Source organism: Barbus barbus, assembly GCF_936440315.1.
Source record: "Barbus barbus genome assembly, chromosome: 19".
NCBI classification, from domain to species: domain Eukaryota; kingdom Metazoa; phylum Chordata; class Actinopteri; order Cypriniformes; family Cyprinidae; genus Barbus; species Barbus barbus.
The window spans coordinates 27,808,035-27,823,089 of record NC_136747.1 but is presented as its reverse complement, the minus strand read 5'-3'; the positions used below and the strand labels follow the sequence as shown (position 1 = coordinate 27,823,089).

General features: G+C 36.7%; 1 protein-coding gene across 1 annotated transcript; it reads left to right on the top strand.

Moving 5' to 3' along the window:
• Window positions 1-249: 249 nt before the first annotated feature.
• Window positions 250-8,576, top strand: LOC306885116 (uncharacterized protein). Its single transcript, XM_079441460.1, has 4 exons — window positions 250-582; window positions 1,862-2,003; window positions 4,537-4,745; window positions 6,796-8,576. The coding sequence occupies exons 1-4, from the start codon at window positions 293-295 to the stop codon at window positions 8,087-8,089; spliced, it is 1,935 nt and encodes a 644-aa protein (XP_079297586.1). The 5' UTR covers window positions 250-292; the 3' UTR covers window positions 8,090-8,576.
• The last annotated feature ends 6,479 nt before the right edge of the window (window positions 8,577-15,055 follow it).

The window sequence follows — 15,055 nt, the reverse complement described above, 5'->3', positions numbered from 1 at the left end:
TTTATTGTATTATATTTTATTTTAAAATGTATTATTTAGAATTTTTTATTTTCAATTATAATTGTTATTTTTTATTTTAGCTCATTATAATTGTAATTAAGAAAGTTAATAATTTCTAACTTTTAAATAGTTCCTTACTATTAACCAAAACAACATACATTTTATATTAACATTTTTATTTTATTTTTCTATGTGTAGTTCTCCTCCTCTCCGCCAGCGGTCGCGCGTCCCTCCGCACTTTTCGCATGCAAACAAGCGAGCGAGCGCACCACGTGTTCCTCATGTGTAAGACATGGCGAACTGGACACAAGAAGAGGGAGCTCCGAAACCCGTCTCAAACCCCTCGGATGTGTCGACGATAGCGCAGATATCTAGTGGAGATGTCGCGGCCAGAGCCTACGCGCCGGTTCCGTGTCTCATCCCGTCGTTCGCGGACGCGGTGAAGCTGCTGAGCGCGCGGTACTCGTGTCTCGTGGTGGACTCGCACCGCAGACACATCGCGCTGCCGCCGCTGTACCTGCGCAAGAAACGCACCGGTATACAGGAGGAACTCAACGCAGAGCTGCTCAAATACTCCAGCAGGTAAAAACACAGGCTGCAGAGAAAATACCACGGTGAATGATGAGCTAAATATACAGTTGAAGTCAAAAGTTTACATCCCCTTGATTCTTGTTAGCTGAATGATCCACAGCCGTGTTCTGAAGACAAGCTGTTCAGGGCTGTGTTTCCCAAAAGTATCGTAACCCTAAGTTGATCGTAGCTCCATTGGTTTCAATGGGTCTACAATGCACTTAAGCTTATGATGCTTTTGGGAAACACAGCCCTGAACAAACAAGGGACTTGTGAACAAATATCACTAAACAAAAAAACACAGCTGTGGATCATCCAGGTAGCAACACAGTAATGAGAATCAAGGGGATGTAAACTTTTGAACGGGGTCATTTTTATAAATTCAACTCTTATTTTCTCTTGTGGACTATCCTATATGTATAACATCATTTAGGCCTGTGTGAAATATCTTATTCAGGTCAATACTAAATAAACAATAACACGCATTTAGTATGATCACTCTTATTTTGATCAAATAATTAACATTTTGCAGATTCTGCAAGGTGTATGTCAACTTTTGACTTCATCGGTATGCTCTACATATACATTCATTAGCCTGTATTTATATTAACCTGTTTATAATGTCTTCATTATTATTTTTTAAATAAATCTGTCATGAAGTTTTAATACACCCACTGTTTAAATGTTTACATTTCACCAACAAATGGGAGTAAATACATAATTATATCATTAAAAAGTTTGTTTTTAATTATGTGCAATTTAGGTGCTTGTATACAGCTTTATTTTTTTGCAGATCAGCATAATTTTTTTCAAATTGCAGCACTGTTATTTGGAAAATATTTATTTATTTTCAATTGTTAGATTATTACTTTTTTTTATTTTGATGTTTTTGTGTATTTTAATCACATTTTTATTCACTAATTTGATTTTTTTTATTATAAAATATTTTTATTATAATTAACACCAATAAAAATGTGATTAAAATACATAAAAACTACATCAAAATACAAGTTATAATCTATAATAATGTAATATTTTCCAAATAACAGTGCTGCAACTTAGTTTATACTAAAAATAGTTTAGTATAATCTTAGAGCTCTCTTGTCCCACAGTTTGAAATTATGATAATCAACTATTGTACTCAACTATGAAATTATGATTATTGATTATTAAAAGCACTATATAAATAAAGGTGACTTGACTGCTCAGCTGAAACTTAAACATCATTTATTAATAAAGATGGCAACTAATAAAATATCTAACAGCCACTCGTTCATCTGATGTTTTGCAGTCTGAAAGGTGTTCCTATGGCATATGACAACATTAAAGTCGTAGGACAGCATGGAGATATTTATGACGATCAAGGGTTCATTCACTTCAACATCGAGGCGTCGTTTGTGGTCTTCAAACCAAAGAAAGGATCGAAGCTCGTGGTACGTCTGACCAGATCTTCATGAGCGAGAGATCATGTTCTGTGCATGATTATGAGTTAAGTGGCTGATGGTGATTTAAAGGGTTAGTTCACCCAAAAATGAAAATCAGCCCATGTTTTAATCACCCTCAAAGCAGGTGTATATGACTTTCTTCTTTCAGACGAATCCAATCAGAGCTATATTAAAAATTGTCCTTGCTCTCCCAAGCTTTAGAATGGGAGTAGGTGGGTGCTTTTGTTCAACAGTCCAAAATTAGTCAAATAAAGTATGCGCATCCATAATAAAACGTGCCTCACATGGCTCCGCGTGGTGAATAAAGGCCACCTGTGGGAATTGATGTGTTTTTGAAAGACAAATATCCATATTTAAAATGTTATAAATATTGATGCAGGGCTCCAAACTGCGACTAAAATGGTCGCATTTGCGACCAAAAATATTAATTTGCGAGTGAAGTTTTTGCTGAGGTCGCCACTGGCGACTATATATAATTTGCATGAAAGGACTTTTTTCCTGATTGTTTTGCGCTCACATCTTTTGTTATGTTTACGTATTAAACTTACATAAGACGATGCGCATCAAAGTTTTACTGGAAAAGAGTTTCAAACAGTCCTCGTCTCTGCCGCACACAGTCTGCTGAACGCAGTGAGAGAGACCTGAAAGGGCCTGTTTACACCTGCTCACTTCATGCATTTTCTCTGATCGGATATCTATATGATTTGTTAAAACGTTTCCCCATTTACACTTGGCCACATAAATGTGTCTTCGCAAAACGGATATAAATCCGTTCTTCAATTCCCGCTTCATATGCAAATATAACGGAGTTCACGTCAATGAAAGCAATGGATAATTTTATTAATTATCAGCTAATTTCAATATCAAGAGAGCGCGCGGCATCAGCACTGGAAAGATAGGCTAGTCTCGCTACTTTTAATGAAGAAGATTGTGTGTTGAGCGTCTGCGGCTTACTTTCAGGTTCATTCAGTTTGCGCGTCGCTTGCTGAAGAAATACTCCGCTACTCATCCGCGGTGATGCTTGTTGCATTGCGCTGTCATATCTGACTATAACATGCCATATAGCCTATAAAACGATCTCACACGTCTATTATTTTAATATTATGGGAGGAGTAAAATTACCATATGTGGTTTCAACAACCAGATGCATTTACACTTGTCCGGTCGATCTTCTTATCGAGATCTTAGTCTATATGCTGTGTTCTGTTAATGCATGGACTTCCTGTTATTTGAAGCGCACTTGCCATCCAGTAATCGCAAAAAGCTTTGTGCTGTCTTACTTTTTAATAAACAAAGTATCAGCTTTAAAATGCTACGAAATTCAAATGATGCGGTTTGGGTGCTCTTTAATGCGGACCACAAGCGCACACTTTGGGTAATATAAACACCAGTACCCCGCGTCCACACGGTCCGTGTATGCGTCCGGATCGCGCGAGCGGAGAGTATCGCACTTAATGCTCAGGCGCGATCTCTTTAGCACCTCAGTTAAAGCAGCAAGTGAACCCATTATATATTTCGATTTACTGCTATAGTATGAAATGAACATGATCAAAAGGTAGGCAATAAGAAAGCCTATAGTACAACTTACTGAAATGTTTTATGTAAAAGCTCATTCAGTGTTTCAAACTGAGGAAATGTATAAAGCTTGTAAACATTGCATTGTAATACATTTACCTCAGAATAACCACTCAGTGTCCATAAACTCATCAGTCAGCTAGAAAAATAACTATAAAGAGGAGCGTTTTGCTATATTTATGCGCTGTTGCATATTAATATTTTTACTTATTCTGTTGTACATGATTCAACTCCTCCTATAAAACTGCATTTTACTAATGAAGAAAAACAGACTGAATGTGTGAAAGACGTGACAACATTTATAGGATGCACTGCACTCAGTTGCCAAGTGATGCTTATGGTCCATGATATTGGTATAGATTCTGTGTAATGAACAATTCTTTGTGACTGTATATTTCAAGTTGTAAAAGACATTTAATTCACACTTTAAGTGAACCTTAGTCCCCCGGTCGACCTGATCATCTACAAGATGGATTAAAATGCTGATAAAGCCTAGAAAAGATAAGACATAAACACATGACAAAATGATTGAAATGTTAAAATAGGGGGGAAAAATAAAATGATAATAATAAAATAAACCACTTTTATTCTGTGGCACCTAAAAAAATAATTTGGCGCCTAAGTTTTTCTTTTATAGGAGCCAATGGCTCCTTACTCGATTTTTTTGTCTGGAGCCCTGCAAATATCCATATTTAAAATGTTATAAATATGGATGCGCACGCTTTATTTGACATCTTTTGGACTGTTGAAGAAAAAACACCCACCTAGTGCCATTCTAACGCTTGGAAGAGCAAGGATCATTTTGAATATACCTCCGATTGGATTCGTCTGAAAGAAGGAAGTCATATACTGTACATCTAGGATGCCTTGAGGGTGAGTAAAACATGGGCTAATGTTCATTTTTGGTTGAACTAACCCTTTAATGTTGTGTCTGTGTGTCGCTCAGGGTGTGATTAATAAAATGGGAGTGGGTCACGTGGGCTGTCTGGTTCACGGCTGCTTTAACGCATCGGTGGTGAAGCCCGGTCTGCTGAGCTCAGAGCAGTGGAGGGACTCTGGACTGAGTGTCGGACAAAACCTGGAGTTTGAGGTCTTCCAGCTGGACGCCGATATTGCAGGGGTTTTGCTGATCCGAGGGTTTCTAGAGAAGTACAGGTACAGTGAACGCATTTTTATCTATTTATTTTTACCTGGAAACCGCTCTATTAAAGGAATAGTTCAGGCATAAATTAACATTTGTGGTGTATGCACTCATCCTCAGGTCATCTGAGATGTATATGAGTTTGTTTCTTCATCAGCTTTGGAGAAATGTAGCGTTACATCACTTGCTCAGCAATGGATGCTCTGCAGTGAATGGGTGCCGTCAGAATGAGAGTGCAAACAGCTGATAAAAACACCACAATAATCCACACCACTCCAATCCATCAGTTAACCATCGATGCAAACTCCTCACATTTCAGTGACAACTCACTTTTTTGAGATCAAAATAGGTCACCTATGAGATTTGCTTAGATCCCATGAGAAAGTGTTTTTATGAGCGAGGGAGTGGGGGGGGGGGGGGGGGGGGGGTCTTGCAAGGGTACTTGTGATCTTACAAAAAGTTTAGTGTAGTATTTTCTTTACTCTTTACTTCAAAAACGATGTCTAAAAAGGTCATATTTGATGTATTTAAGGTCTGAGATGTGGGAACGGTGAAGAGAGAGAGGGCAAACTATTTGTATTTTCGGTCAGCATTGCAGTCTAATCAGTCAACATCGTCTTAAATAGCCTGCATAGCACTTCATCTTTTATAACATGGGATTTTGACCAAGTATATTCAAATATCTTGATATTAAGGTTTTGGACATATAAGGCAATACAAATGAAATAAAACTACAAAAGAGCATGTAAAGCAATTATCTTCAAAGAATTGTTCTCACTTTTTTAATTAACATCTTGAGAAGCGAAAAACTGCATGTTTGTAAGAAACAGATCCATCATTAACACAATTTACAGTTGCTTTCAGCTATAATAGGAGTCCATAATCCTTAATAGCACTTCTTCCAGTGAAAAAGTCTGAATCAGGAGAGAAATCTTCACCGATTACAAGCAAAAGCAGCTCTCTCTTTGATGTGAGAGTTTTTCACTGGAGGAAGCGTTATCATGGATTATGGATTCATATTTTAACCGAAAGCAATGGTTTGAAGTTTAAAACATCTTAATGCTGGATTTTTTTTTTTTACAAACACAAAGCTTTGCGCATCAAAACTGATGTGGACTGGAGTGGTGTGGATTACTTGTGGATTATCGTGATGTTTTTATCATTTTTAAACTTTTTTTTTTATTACAGAATCAAATAGTTTTCTTTTAGTCTTTGTTTATAAAGAATTATTGACTGAAGAAGTGATGTTTAATTAGTGCGCTGGTGTTGGGCGTTTTGACTTTATATTTTTAAAGAAAAGTTCATACAAAAACTGCCTTGTGTGCAACTTATATACAACTTTTTTATTAAGTAAATGATTATTAAATATGCGCTTTTTCCCCCCCTGAAAATTAAATTATTTTTTTTCCCCAAAATTAAAACTTTAATTTCAGTTTTTGTAAAAAAATCGGTAACACTTTATTTTAGGGTCTCTTAACTAGTTGCTAATTAACATATATATTAATAGAATATTAGCCATTTATTAATAGTAATTAAGCACAAATTAATGCCTTATTCTACATCCCTAATCCTACCCAACACCTAAACTTAACAACTACCTTACTAACTATTAATAAGCAGCAAATTAGGAGTTTATTGAGGGAAAAGTCATAGTTAATAGTTCATAAGTGTTCCCTATTCTAAAGTGTTACCAAAAAATCTTATATAATTTGTTTTCTTATTGGCAGGAATAGTTTAATATAGCACTTTATTTATTTATTTACAAAAAAGTATTTTTTACCTTTATTGATTTTTTTTTTTTTAATGTAAAGTCCAGTGTTTTGAAATGACCATTTTGTAGTACATTACTGCTTGATGTGCCTGAAATAAAACTCAGAAAGATGTGATTAAATATTACTCATCTTATATATCATGTACAGCTTGTATGCACTGTTAGAAAAGCAAACAAAAATTGCAATACATTGCACAAATAATGCAATGCATCAATTTGGCACCCAAGTATTGCAATAGTATCATTTTGAGAGATAAGTGTGTTGTTACTAATAATAATTCATTGGTTTTCAGAGTGCAAGAGCTTGTGGCCCAAACCCAACCAAAGGAATCAACTGTAGAATCGATTACAGAACCAGAATCCACAGAAGGCACAATCGACAGCCCGAAACCCAAGAAGAAAAAGAAGAAAGACAAGCGTGAGAGAGAGTCTGCAGCGGACGAGTCTCTGAACCACAGCAGCCTAGAGCAAACTGCTGCTGACTCAGCAGAGATAGACTCCAATGCAAACGGACATCTCACAGAGAAGAAGAAGAAGAAAGACAAGCGTGAGAGAGAGTCTGCAGCGGACGAGTCTCTGAACCACAGCAGCCTGGAGCAAACTGCTGCCGACACAGAAGAGATAGACTCCAATGCAAACGGACATCACAAAGAGAAGAAGAAGAAGAAAGACAAGCGTGAGAGAGAGTCTGCAGCGGACGAGTCTCTGAACCACAGCAGCCTGGAGCAAACTGCTGCCGACACAGAAGAGATAGACTCCAATGCAAACGGACATCTCACAGAGAAGAAGAAGAAGAAAGACAAGCGTGAGAGAGAGTCTGCAGCGGACGAGTCTCTGAACCACAGCAGCCTGGAGCAAACTGCTGCTGACTCAGCAGAGATAGACTCCAATGCAAACGGACATCACAAAGAGAAGAAGAAGAAGAAGAAAGACAAGCATGAGAGAGAGTCTGCAGCGGACGAGTCTCTGAACCACAGCAGCCTGGAGCAAACTGCTGCCGACACAGAAGAGATAGACTCCAATGCAAACGGACATCACAAAGAGAAGAAGAAGAAAGACAAGCATGAGAGAGAGTCTGCAGCGGACGAGTCTCTGAACCACAGCAGCCTGGAGCAAACTGCTGCCGACACAGAAGAGATGGACTCCAATGCAAACGGACATCACAAAGAGAAGAAGAAGAAAGACAAGCGTGAGAGAGAGTCTGCAGCGGACGAGTCTCTGAACCACAGCAGCCTGGAGCAAACTGCTGCCGACACAGAAGAGATGGACTCCAATGCAAACGGACATCACAAAGAGAAGAAGAAGAAAGACAAGCGTGAGAGAGAGTCTGCAGCGGACGAGTCTCTGAACCACAGCAGCCTGGAGCAAACTGCTGCCGACACAGAAGAGATGGACTCCAATGCAAACGGACATCACAAAGAGAAGAAGAAAGACAAACGACGGGAGTCGGGTGAGATCTTACCCTCAGAGCTCTCGACGAGCGACTCCAGCGGATACGTGAGCGAAAAAACCAGCAGAAAGAGAGCGGCCGAGAGCGACAACGGCCTGCAGGACGCACCTGCCGCCAAAAAGAAAAAGAGCAAGTGATTTCACTCTCAGACTGTTTCATGAACTATAAACGATGAGCCCAATGTGACTCAGATGCTTTATGTGTGAATTATATTTAGAGAATATAATAAATGTTTTTTCCTCTGGAGTATTTGCACATTTTTGTTTTTCCCCCTGAAGAGGGCAGCATGCATTTCACTTTTCTTTGCTGTTACACACAATCCTGAAACTTCCCAAATTCTGCTCATTAAACTGTTATCTAATGAAATTGAAATGGGGGAAATCCATAAGCATCCCTCATTTGGACATTTTATGATTGGGGTAAAAGCTATTATAAAAGGGTGCCGACAGCAAAATGTATAGTTATAATATTTTAGTCAAAACTGTCCATCAGTGTTTATTGGTCAGAAATTAAACGGCTATGCTAATTACAGTCAGTCTCAACACTAACAATAAAAAAAAGTATCTTGTAAGAGCTCTTATTTTACCTCTTTCCCTTAACGTTATAAATATAAAATCATATTTTAAAATCATTTTTATTTGTTTGTTTTTTTTTGTATGTGAAAAATGTTTATCCTTTACCTTTAATGCAGTTCTATTTTATGGATCCTTTATCATTAATTCTCAGAATATGTAATTAAACTGATTTGATTTGAATTTTTATAATTACAAACCTAATCAAACAGTCAAAATGATTGTAGTACTTATAGAACCATCACAAATAGTAAACAATGTAATACCTGCTTTTGAAAATCACATTTTTGTATATTGATTGTTTTAGTTCCACAAAAAGTTCTGTGGCATTTTAAAATTGATAAAACAAATGTATCTCGATCCTTAAAGCAACTTAATATAGTTTAAATCTATAAATTACTTGCAATATATACAAAAGTTTTATTTTTAAATAAGTCTTATTTTTTGATTATTTAATTAAAGCTTTTGTATATTTACTTTTTTATTTGTAAATTTATTTGTTTCAATGTTTTCTTGGATTTATTGAGGGCTTGTTTTACAGTGATATTGCCTTTTTTATTTGAAATTATACATATAATTAAAAAAAAGCAAGAATACTTTTTGTTGTCGTGACAAAGTAGTAAACAGGAAATGACCTCACAAATAGCTACAGACCCTCGTGGCTGTATGTGAAGGTAAGTAAATCTCTTAAAATTAACATGATTCAATTTATGACATGGAAACACTAGTATAAGTTGTCAAATGTTCAAGTAAATAGAATACTTGGTTAAAAATATAAGTAGTACATTTGAAAGTAATCCTCAAGATGTGTAAACTCTCTGTTTTACTTGATATTTCCATGAAGAGCTGCTCAATCAAAACATTTCCTGGAAGTGATTTTTCCAAACCACATGAAAACAAATAATTCATTTCATGCATATTTTTGGATGTTTCGTTCTCTCAGATATTCTTACGTCACTGAACCTTTGACCTGTTCTTATTTGCAAGTATTGCTGAATAGCCAAAGCATGTCTGCTTGAGATGCCAGCGTCCCGCTCGATTCCTGTAATGTCCTGGACTGCTGGGAATCCATCCTGCAATCCCAAACCTCAAGGTGTGTGTGGGAAAGCACTGAGTAACTGTGTTATGGGAAATATGTATGAGCATCTTTACAGTAAATCACAGAGCATTGCTGAAGGTTTCTGAGGTCTTCAGCCAGAGCGGCCCGGCACGTCAGGGGCCAGTTGTTCAAAAGTAATCTGATCGGATTTTGGCCATCAGATTGGATCAAATCTTGAAAAAGGGTTGTTTGAAAGATAAAAAAATATTCTGAATTCAGATAAGATCACAAAATCCAATCTTGGTCTTGATCTGGATTAAATCCTCAGTTTGTGTTGTTCAAAATGTTTTAGTAAGATTGGGGCACTTTGATCCAAAACACTGGATTATTCTGATCCCAGCAGAAGGGTGGATTTCAGGAACAAAAATTTAATAAAACTTTAAAACTGGTTCAAAAAATGCAACATTTTAACATGTAATATATCCCCAAATCCCCAAACAGCTGGCAGAATCAAACAAAAATATTACATTTAATTTAAAGTTTTTTCTTTTTTTTTTTTTTTTTAATCACTTATTGTAAACTACATACACAATCATCAGAGATGGACCAGTCAGAGTAGTTATTTGTGTAAATGCAATGCAAAACATTGGCATTTTTTCCCCCATCTAATTTTTTTCCCATCAGCATGTCCCTTTGGGGGCTCCGTAGAGCATTAGTAATCCAGATTTGGAAATCTGAAAAAGTGTGTGTCTGGATCAGGGTGATCCAATCCAATTTTGCTTTGAAAAACCAGCCCAAAAGTAAGATGGGTCACCAGATCCTGGATAGCAAAACATGGGATTTCCAAATCCAGATCATTCTGATCCAGATTAAATTTTTTGAACAACTGGCCCAAGGGTGTGAGGGAAACATCTCAACCTGGACCCCTTTCAGGTTCAAGTCAGCTGGGATTATGTCCAGACTGATACATTCTGCTTTTCTTTTGCCCCTTTTGTTCGACTAGACAAAGCAAGTCTCTGATGGCTCGAGGGGAGTTAGATCTTTCATCCTGAAGGATCCTGGGAGCTCCGTGGGAGGTTTTGGGTGGGATCGTGGCCAGACGGGCTCATAGTTCGAATTGTTCCCGCTTAGTTTTTCCATCACTGGGAGTGCTGTGATTTGGGTGGGGGTGATAATGTGACATTTTGTCGGTTTTATTAGGCCTTCACCTCTGATAAGTGGCCCTTGCTCTCATAAGGTGAATTATCTCTTTTTGAGGTTATACGGGGTGTGAGACAAACCAAAGCTCTGATATTCGGGGTCTCTGAAAGCAAACATCCCTCTTTACATTGACCCAAAACTAATGTGTAATGATTAGTGGCCAATTTTGTCCATTGTCCACTAATATTTTCTCCAATATTTTCTTCTCTCTATCTATAATCGATCTGCTAATATCCGTCCTGTGCACTCAAATTGAGCGCACTCTTCTCTCTATCATTACAAGACACGCCCCCTTACTGCGGATTGGCTGCAAGTGTGTTTTGGGACACGGTCCGATACTGTGGTCAAAAGCGTTTTTCAAAAATTGCTTAGTGCACCTCTAATGTTAGGAGTGCTATTTGCATGACACATAGTTGTTGCCTATGTAGGGTGTTCCAAACCAGTCACTTATTAGGGTTTCATTTCATTTAGAATGTTACCTTCTATAGAAATAAGGCTCCCTAAGTAGACAGCAAGGCAGCTCATTAGTTTGTGGAATGGAGCCATAAGCTATGTTTATTTTTACAGCGATTGCTTTCGCGCCATAAATAAACCCACAGACTCTTTCTGAGGTGCTGCCAAAACGTGCATGATATACTTCGTTTTTGCTCTCACTTTATATCGTCTCCAGTTTTTAATTTCCTGGCAGATATCCTTATTTCCTGCCTCTTAACTTTGTTAATTAATTGACATAAGACCATACCGTTATAAATCTGCACTCCATATAGCAGATAATGACCCAGAATAACCTGTTCAGCCTGCCAGATCAGACTCATGGCGGGCTTTACCCTCAGATCAGGCTCTCTAGGTCATTCGGTACCTGTCGGGAACGGCTGACTCATCGCAGTTTGCCTAGACTAAACTGTATTCCCAAACGCCTGAGGATTCAGCATTTAACTAGCCAAATTCCCATTGGATAACACTCATCTGTCGTGCGTCTCCATGGAGATGGTGCTGTTTTGGATGGGGCTTGTGTTTAACGCCACTTGAGTGTGGTTTTTAATTCAAAGACATAGCCTACTAACAAAAACATTTAGCCACTTCGTTTATCCCGAGCTTGGAGGTCGTCCATTCGGCGTCCTCAGAAAGGAAGTGTATGGCAAGCCGCTTTAACATTTAATCTATAAAACGTAGGCCTACTAGTATCTATATTTATGCTACTAGTACGTACTTATTTATTTTTTGCTACATTCCTTCCTTCCCCCTTCCACAGACACCTGCGGATTGTTGACTCTGTCTGGGTCCTGATCAAGGCTGTCTCCATAGCAACGTGCTGTGTCGCTATCACATTCTGCGGACTGAGACAACTTGATTTGTATGCCAGCGTGGCGGCTCCACAGGCACATACACACACATACGCACATACACAGATATGCATTCACCTCCTAACCTCGATCCCTCGCCTTCGCCGCTTTGTTCTGCCAGCCTGACAAGCGGGTCCGACCGGCGCCGAGAATGGCTGCAGGACCGGATGGCTGCTTGCCGGAACTGGATTACTCCCCTGTTGCAGTCGTGTGACTTTGTTGTTGATTGACTATGTGCTTTTTGTTGCTGGGGTGTTTTTTCTGTTCTCACAGTGTACTCTCATAAGAATATAGTCTGTGAATATTTTTTTTTCTCCCACCTCTCCTCATGTCAAGCTGTATCTCTTCCTATAATACCTACATTTCACTGCTGGTTATACTCTGTATGATTATGTATGTGGCAAATACAATTACTTACTTTATATATTCCATTAGGTACTTACTTGTTTCTTACTAGTTATTACTACTTATGATTATTTAGCTATTATTTAGCAATAATTTTTTAGATACTAGTTCTTATTATGAGATACCAGTTCTCATTTATTAGATACTAGTACTTATTAAATTGAATCTAGTAATTATTCATTAATCTAGTAATTATTCATTATTCATTACTGGTGCTTATTAAATATACTAGTACGTATTCATTAGATATATTCACTAGTATGTAAATATATACCAGTACTTATTTATTAGACACTAGTACTTATTTCAGTAGTGACTAGTAATATTCTCTTGTTACTAGTAACGCATACCACATTTTGCTTTTGACTTCTATGGAGATTGATTTATTATTAATTATTAATTTCTGACTATTATTCCAATTGTGACTAGTACATAATTTTTTTATATACTAGTAGTCCTTGGGTACTGGTACTTATTTTTAGATACTAGTACTTATTATTAGATGCTTAATCATTAGATACTTGTACCTATTACATAGATACTAGTATATATTACATATTAGTAATTATTGATTAGTTACTAGTGCTTATTTAATAGATACTAGTAAACATTTCTTATTCCAAATGTTACTACTATGTGTTTTTTTTTTTTTTTACATGTACAATTTTCAGTTGAACTGAGTGACCATTCTGACTGGTCATCATAATATAAGACAAGTTAAAAATCAGTTGTGACTAGTATAATAAGATTTGTTGGTAACAATTATGATTAAGATACTAGTGTCTAATAATTAAGTACTAGTACATAATGAATAACTACTAGTAGCTATAAAATACATACTAGTATCTAATGAAAAGTAATAGTATTTAATAAACAAGTAAAAAGATACTAGTCAGCATTGGTGTACATACTAGTCAGAACTGAATAGATGATATCTGAATGACAGATCTCCATACAAATCAATGGTAAAAATTTTAAATGTGTGACTAGTGATTAGCAACAGCACAATAGTTACTAGTCACTATTGAAATAAGTACTAGTATCTAACGAATAAGTACCAGTTTTTATTCAATAGGTATCTAATAAATGAGTATGAGAATCTAAAAAAATAAGAGCTAGTATCTAATGAATATGTACTTCTATCTTTAAAAAGTTACTAGTAACAAAAGAATAAGCCCTCATACCTAAAGAATAAGCACTAGTTAAATAATAAGTACTAGCAGCACTAAAATAGTACATTTTAAGATTAAATGTTAAAACCGCTTGCCACATTAAGTGACCTCATCCTTCAGAGTGATACACTTCTTCAGAATCCTCTTGATTGTTGATTTGTGGCATAAGCGGCTGATTGGTTGTTTGTTACGATTGAACCGCAGTCATTAGAATTCCCCTGGCTCCATCCTGACTAGTACAGGCATGTTTTCCTGGCTCATATTTGACATTTAAAGTATTACTAACATTTTGAGTTTTGAGTGTGTGAATAAGTGAAAAGCCTCAGCGATTAATATTTTCCATTCTCTCTGCTTCTGTTTTAACATAATGTTGCCAGATTAGGCCATTTGATCTGTCAAATGTTGTAGAGCTTTTGGATGATTATTGTTGAGTAGTGATATTGCATTATTTTGGCCTTCAGCAGGCTCACGTTTTGCGAGACTGTAAACACCCTGTTTTTGACCCATATTATGGATGTACAATTCTTTATTGGGATTATTATTAAAAATGAACACATAAACATGTATGCTGTTGGCAATGTTTTATAAAAGCAATTAGGCACATGGGGATGTGCCTTAATTGGGGTTATTTTAGTATAATTGAGATTGTATTTATATTTTGATTATTGATTAACATCTTTTATTATTGTCAATGTTGAAAACAAATGCGCTGTGGAAGTATTATTATCATTTTTGTGGAAACCATGATACAGTTTTATTTTCAGGATTATTAGATAAAGAGAAAGTTCAAAAGAACAGTATTTATTTAAAATAGAACTATTTTGTAACATTATAAATGTCTTCACTATCAATTTAATGCATCATTGCTGTGTGTGTGTTTTATGAGGACACAAATGTGTATAATGACATGGGTATGACAGAGGTATTACAATATGAAGGTGGTTTATGAGGACACTGCCTATGTCCCCGTAATTCAAAAGGCTTAAAAAAACATACTAAATGATGTTTTTTTGAAAATCTAAAAATGCACAAAGTCTCCTGTGAGGGCTAAGTTTAGGTGTAGGGTTGGTGTAGGGCAATAGCACACACAGTGTGTTCAGTATAAAAACCATTACGCCTATGGAGAGTCCCCATAAACCACAAAAACCAACGTGTGTGTGTGTGTGTACATTCACACACAGATATATACACACAACAGTTCTTTCTGGTCCTCAAATCTGATTGGCTGACAAGAGTGTGATATTCTAGTGATAACCGAACTTATTGTATTCACTCAATCATTTTCATTGTTACTTGGCAACTGTAACAATGGACTAATAGGCCATATTACATGTTCATAATTTTTTATTCTTAATATTATTCTAATAATAAT

Excerpts from the sequence above, each read along its gene's own strand:
- LOC306885116 (XM_079441460.1), top strand. The coding sequence starts at position 293 with ATGGCGAACTGGACACAAGAAGAGGGAGCTCCGAAACCCGTCTCAAAC. Across the intron at positions 583-1,861 it reads CTGCTCAAATACTCCAGCAG|TCTGAAAGGTGTTCCTATGG; the intron begins GTAAAAACACAG and ends GATGTTTTGCAG. Across the intron at positions 4,746-6,795 it reads GGGTTTCTAGAGAAGTACAG|AGTGCAAGAGCTTGTGGCCC; the intron begins GTACAGTGAACG and ends ATTGGTTTTCAG.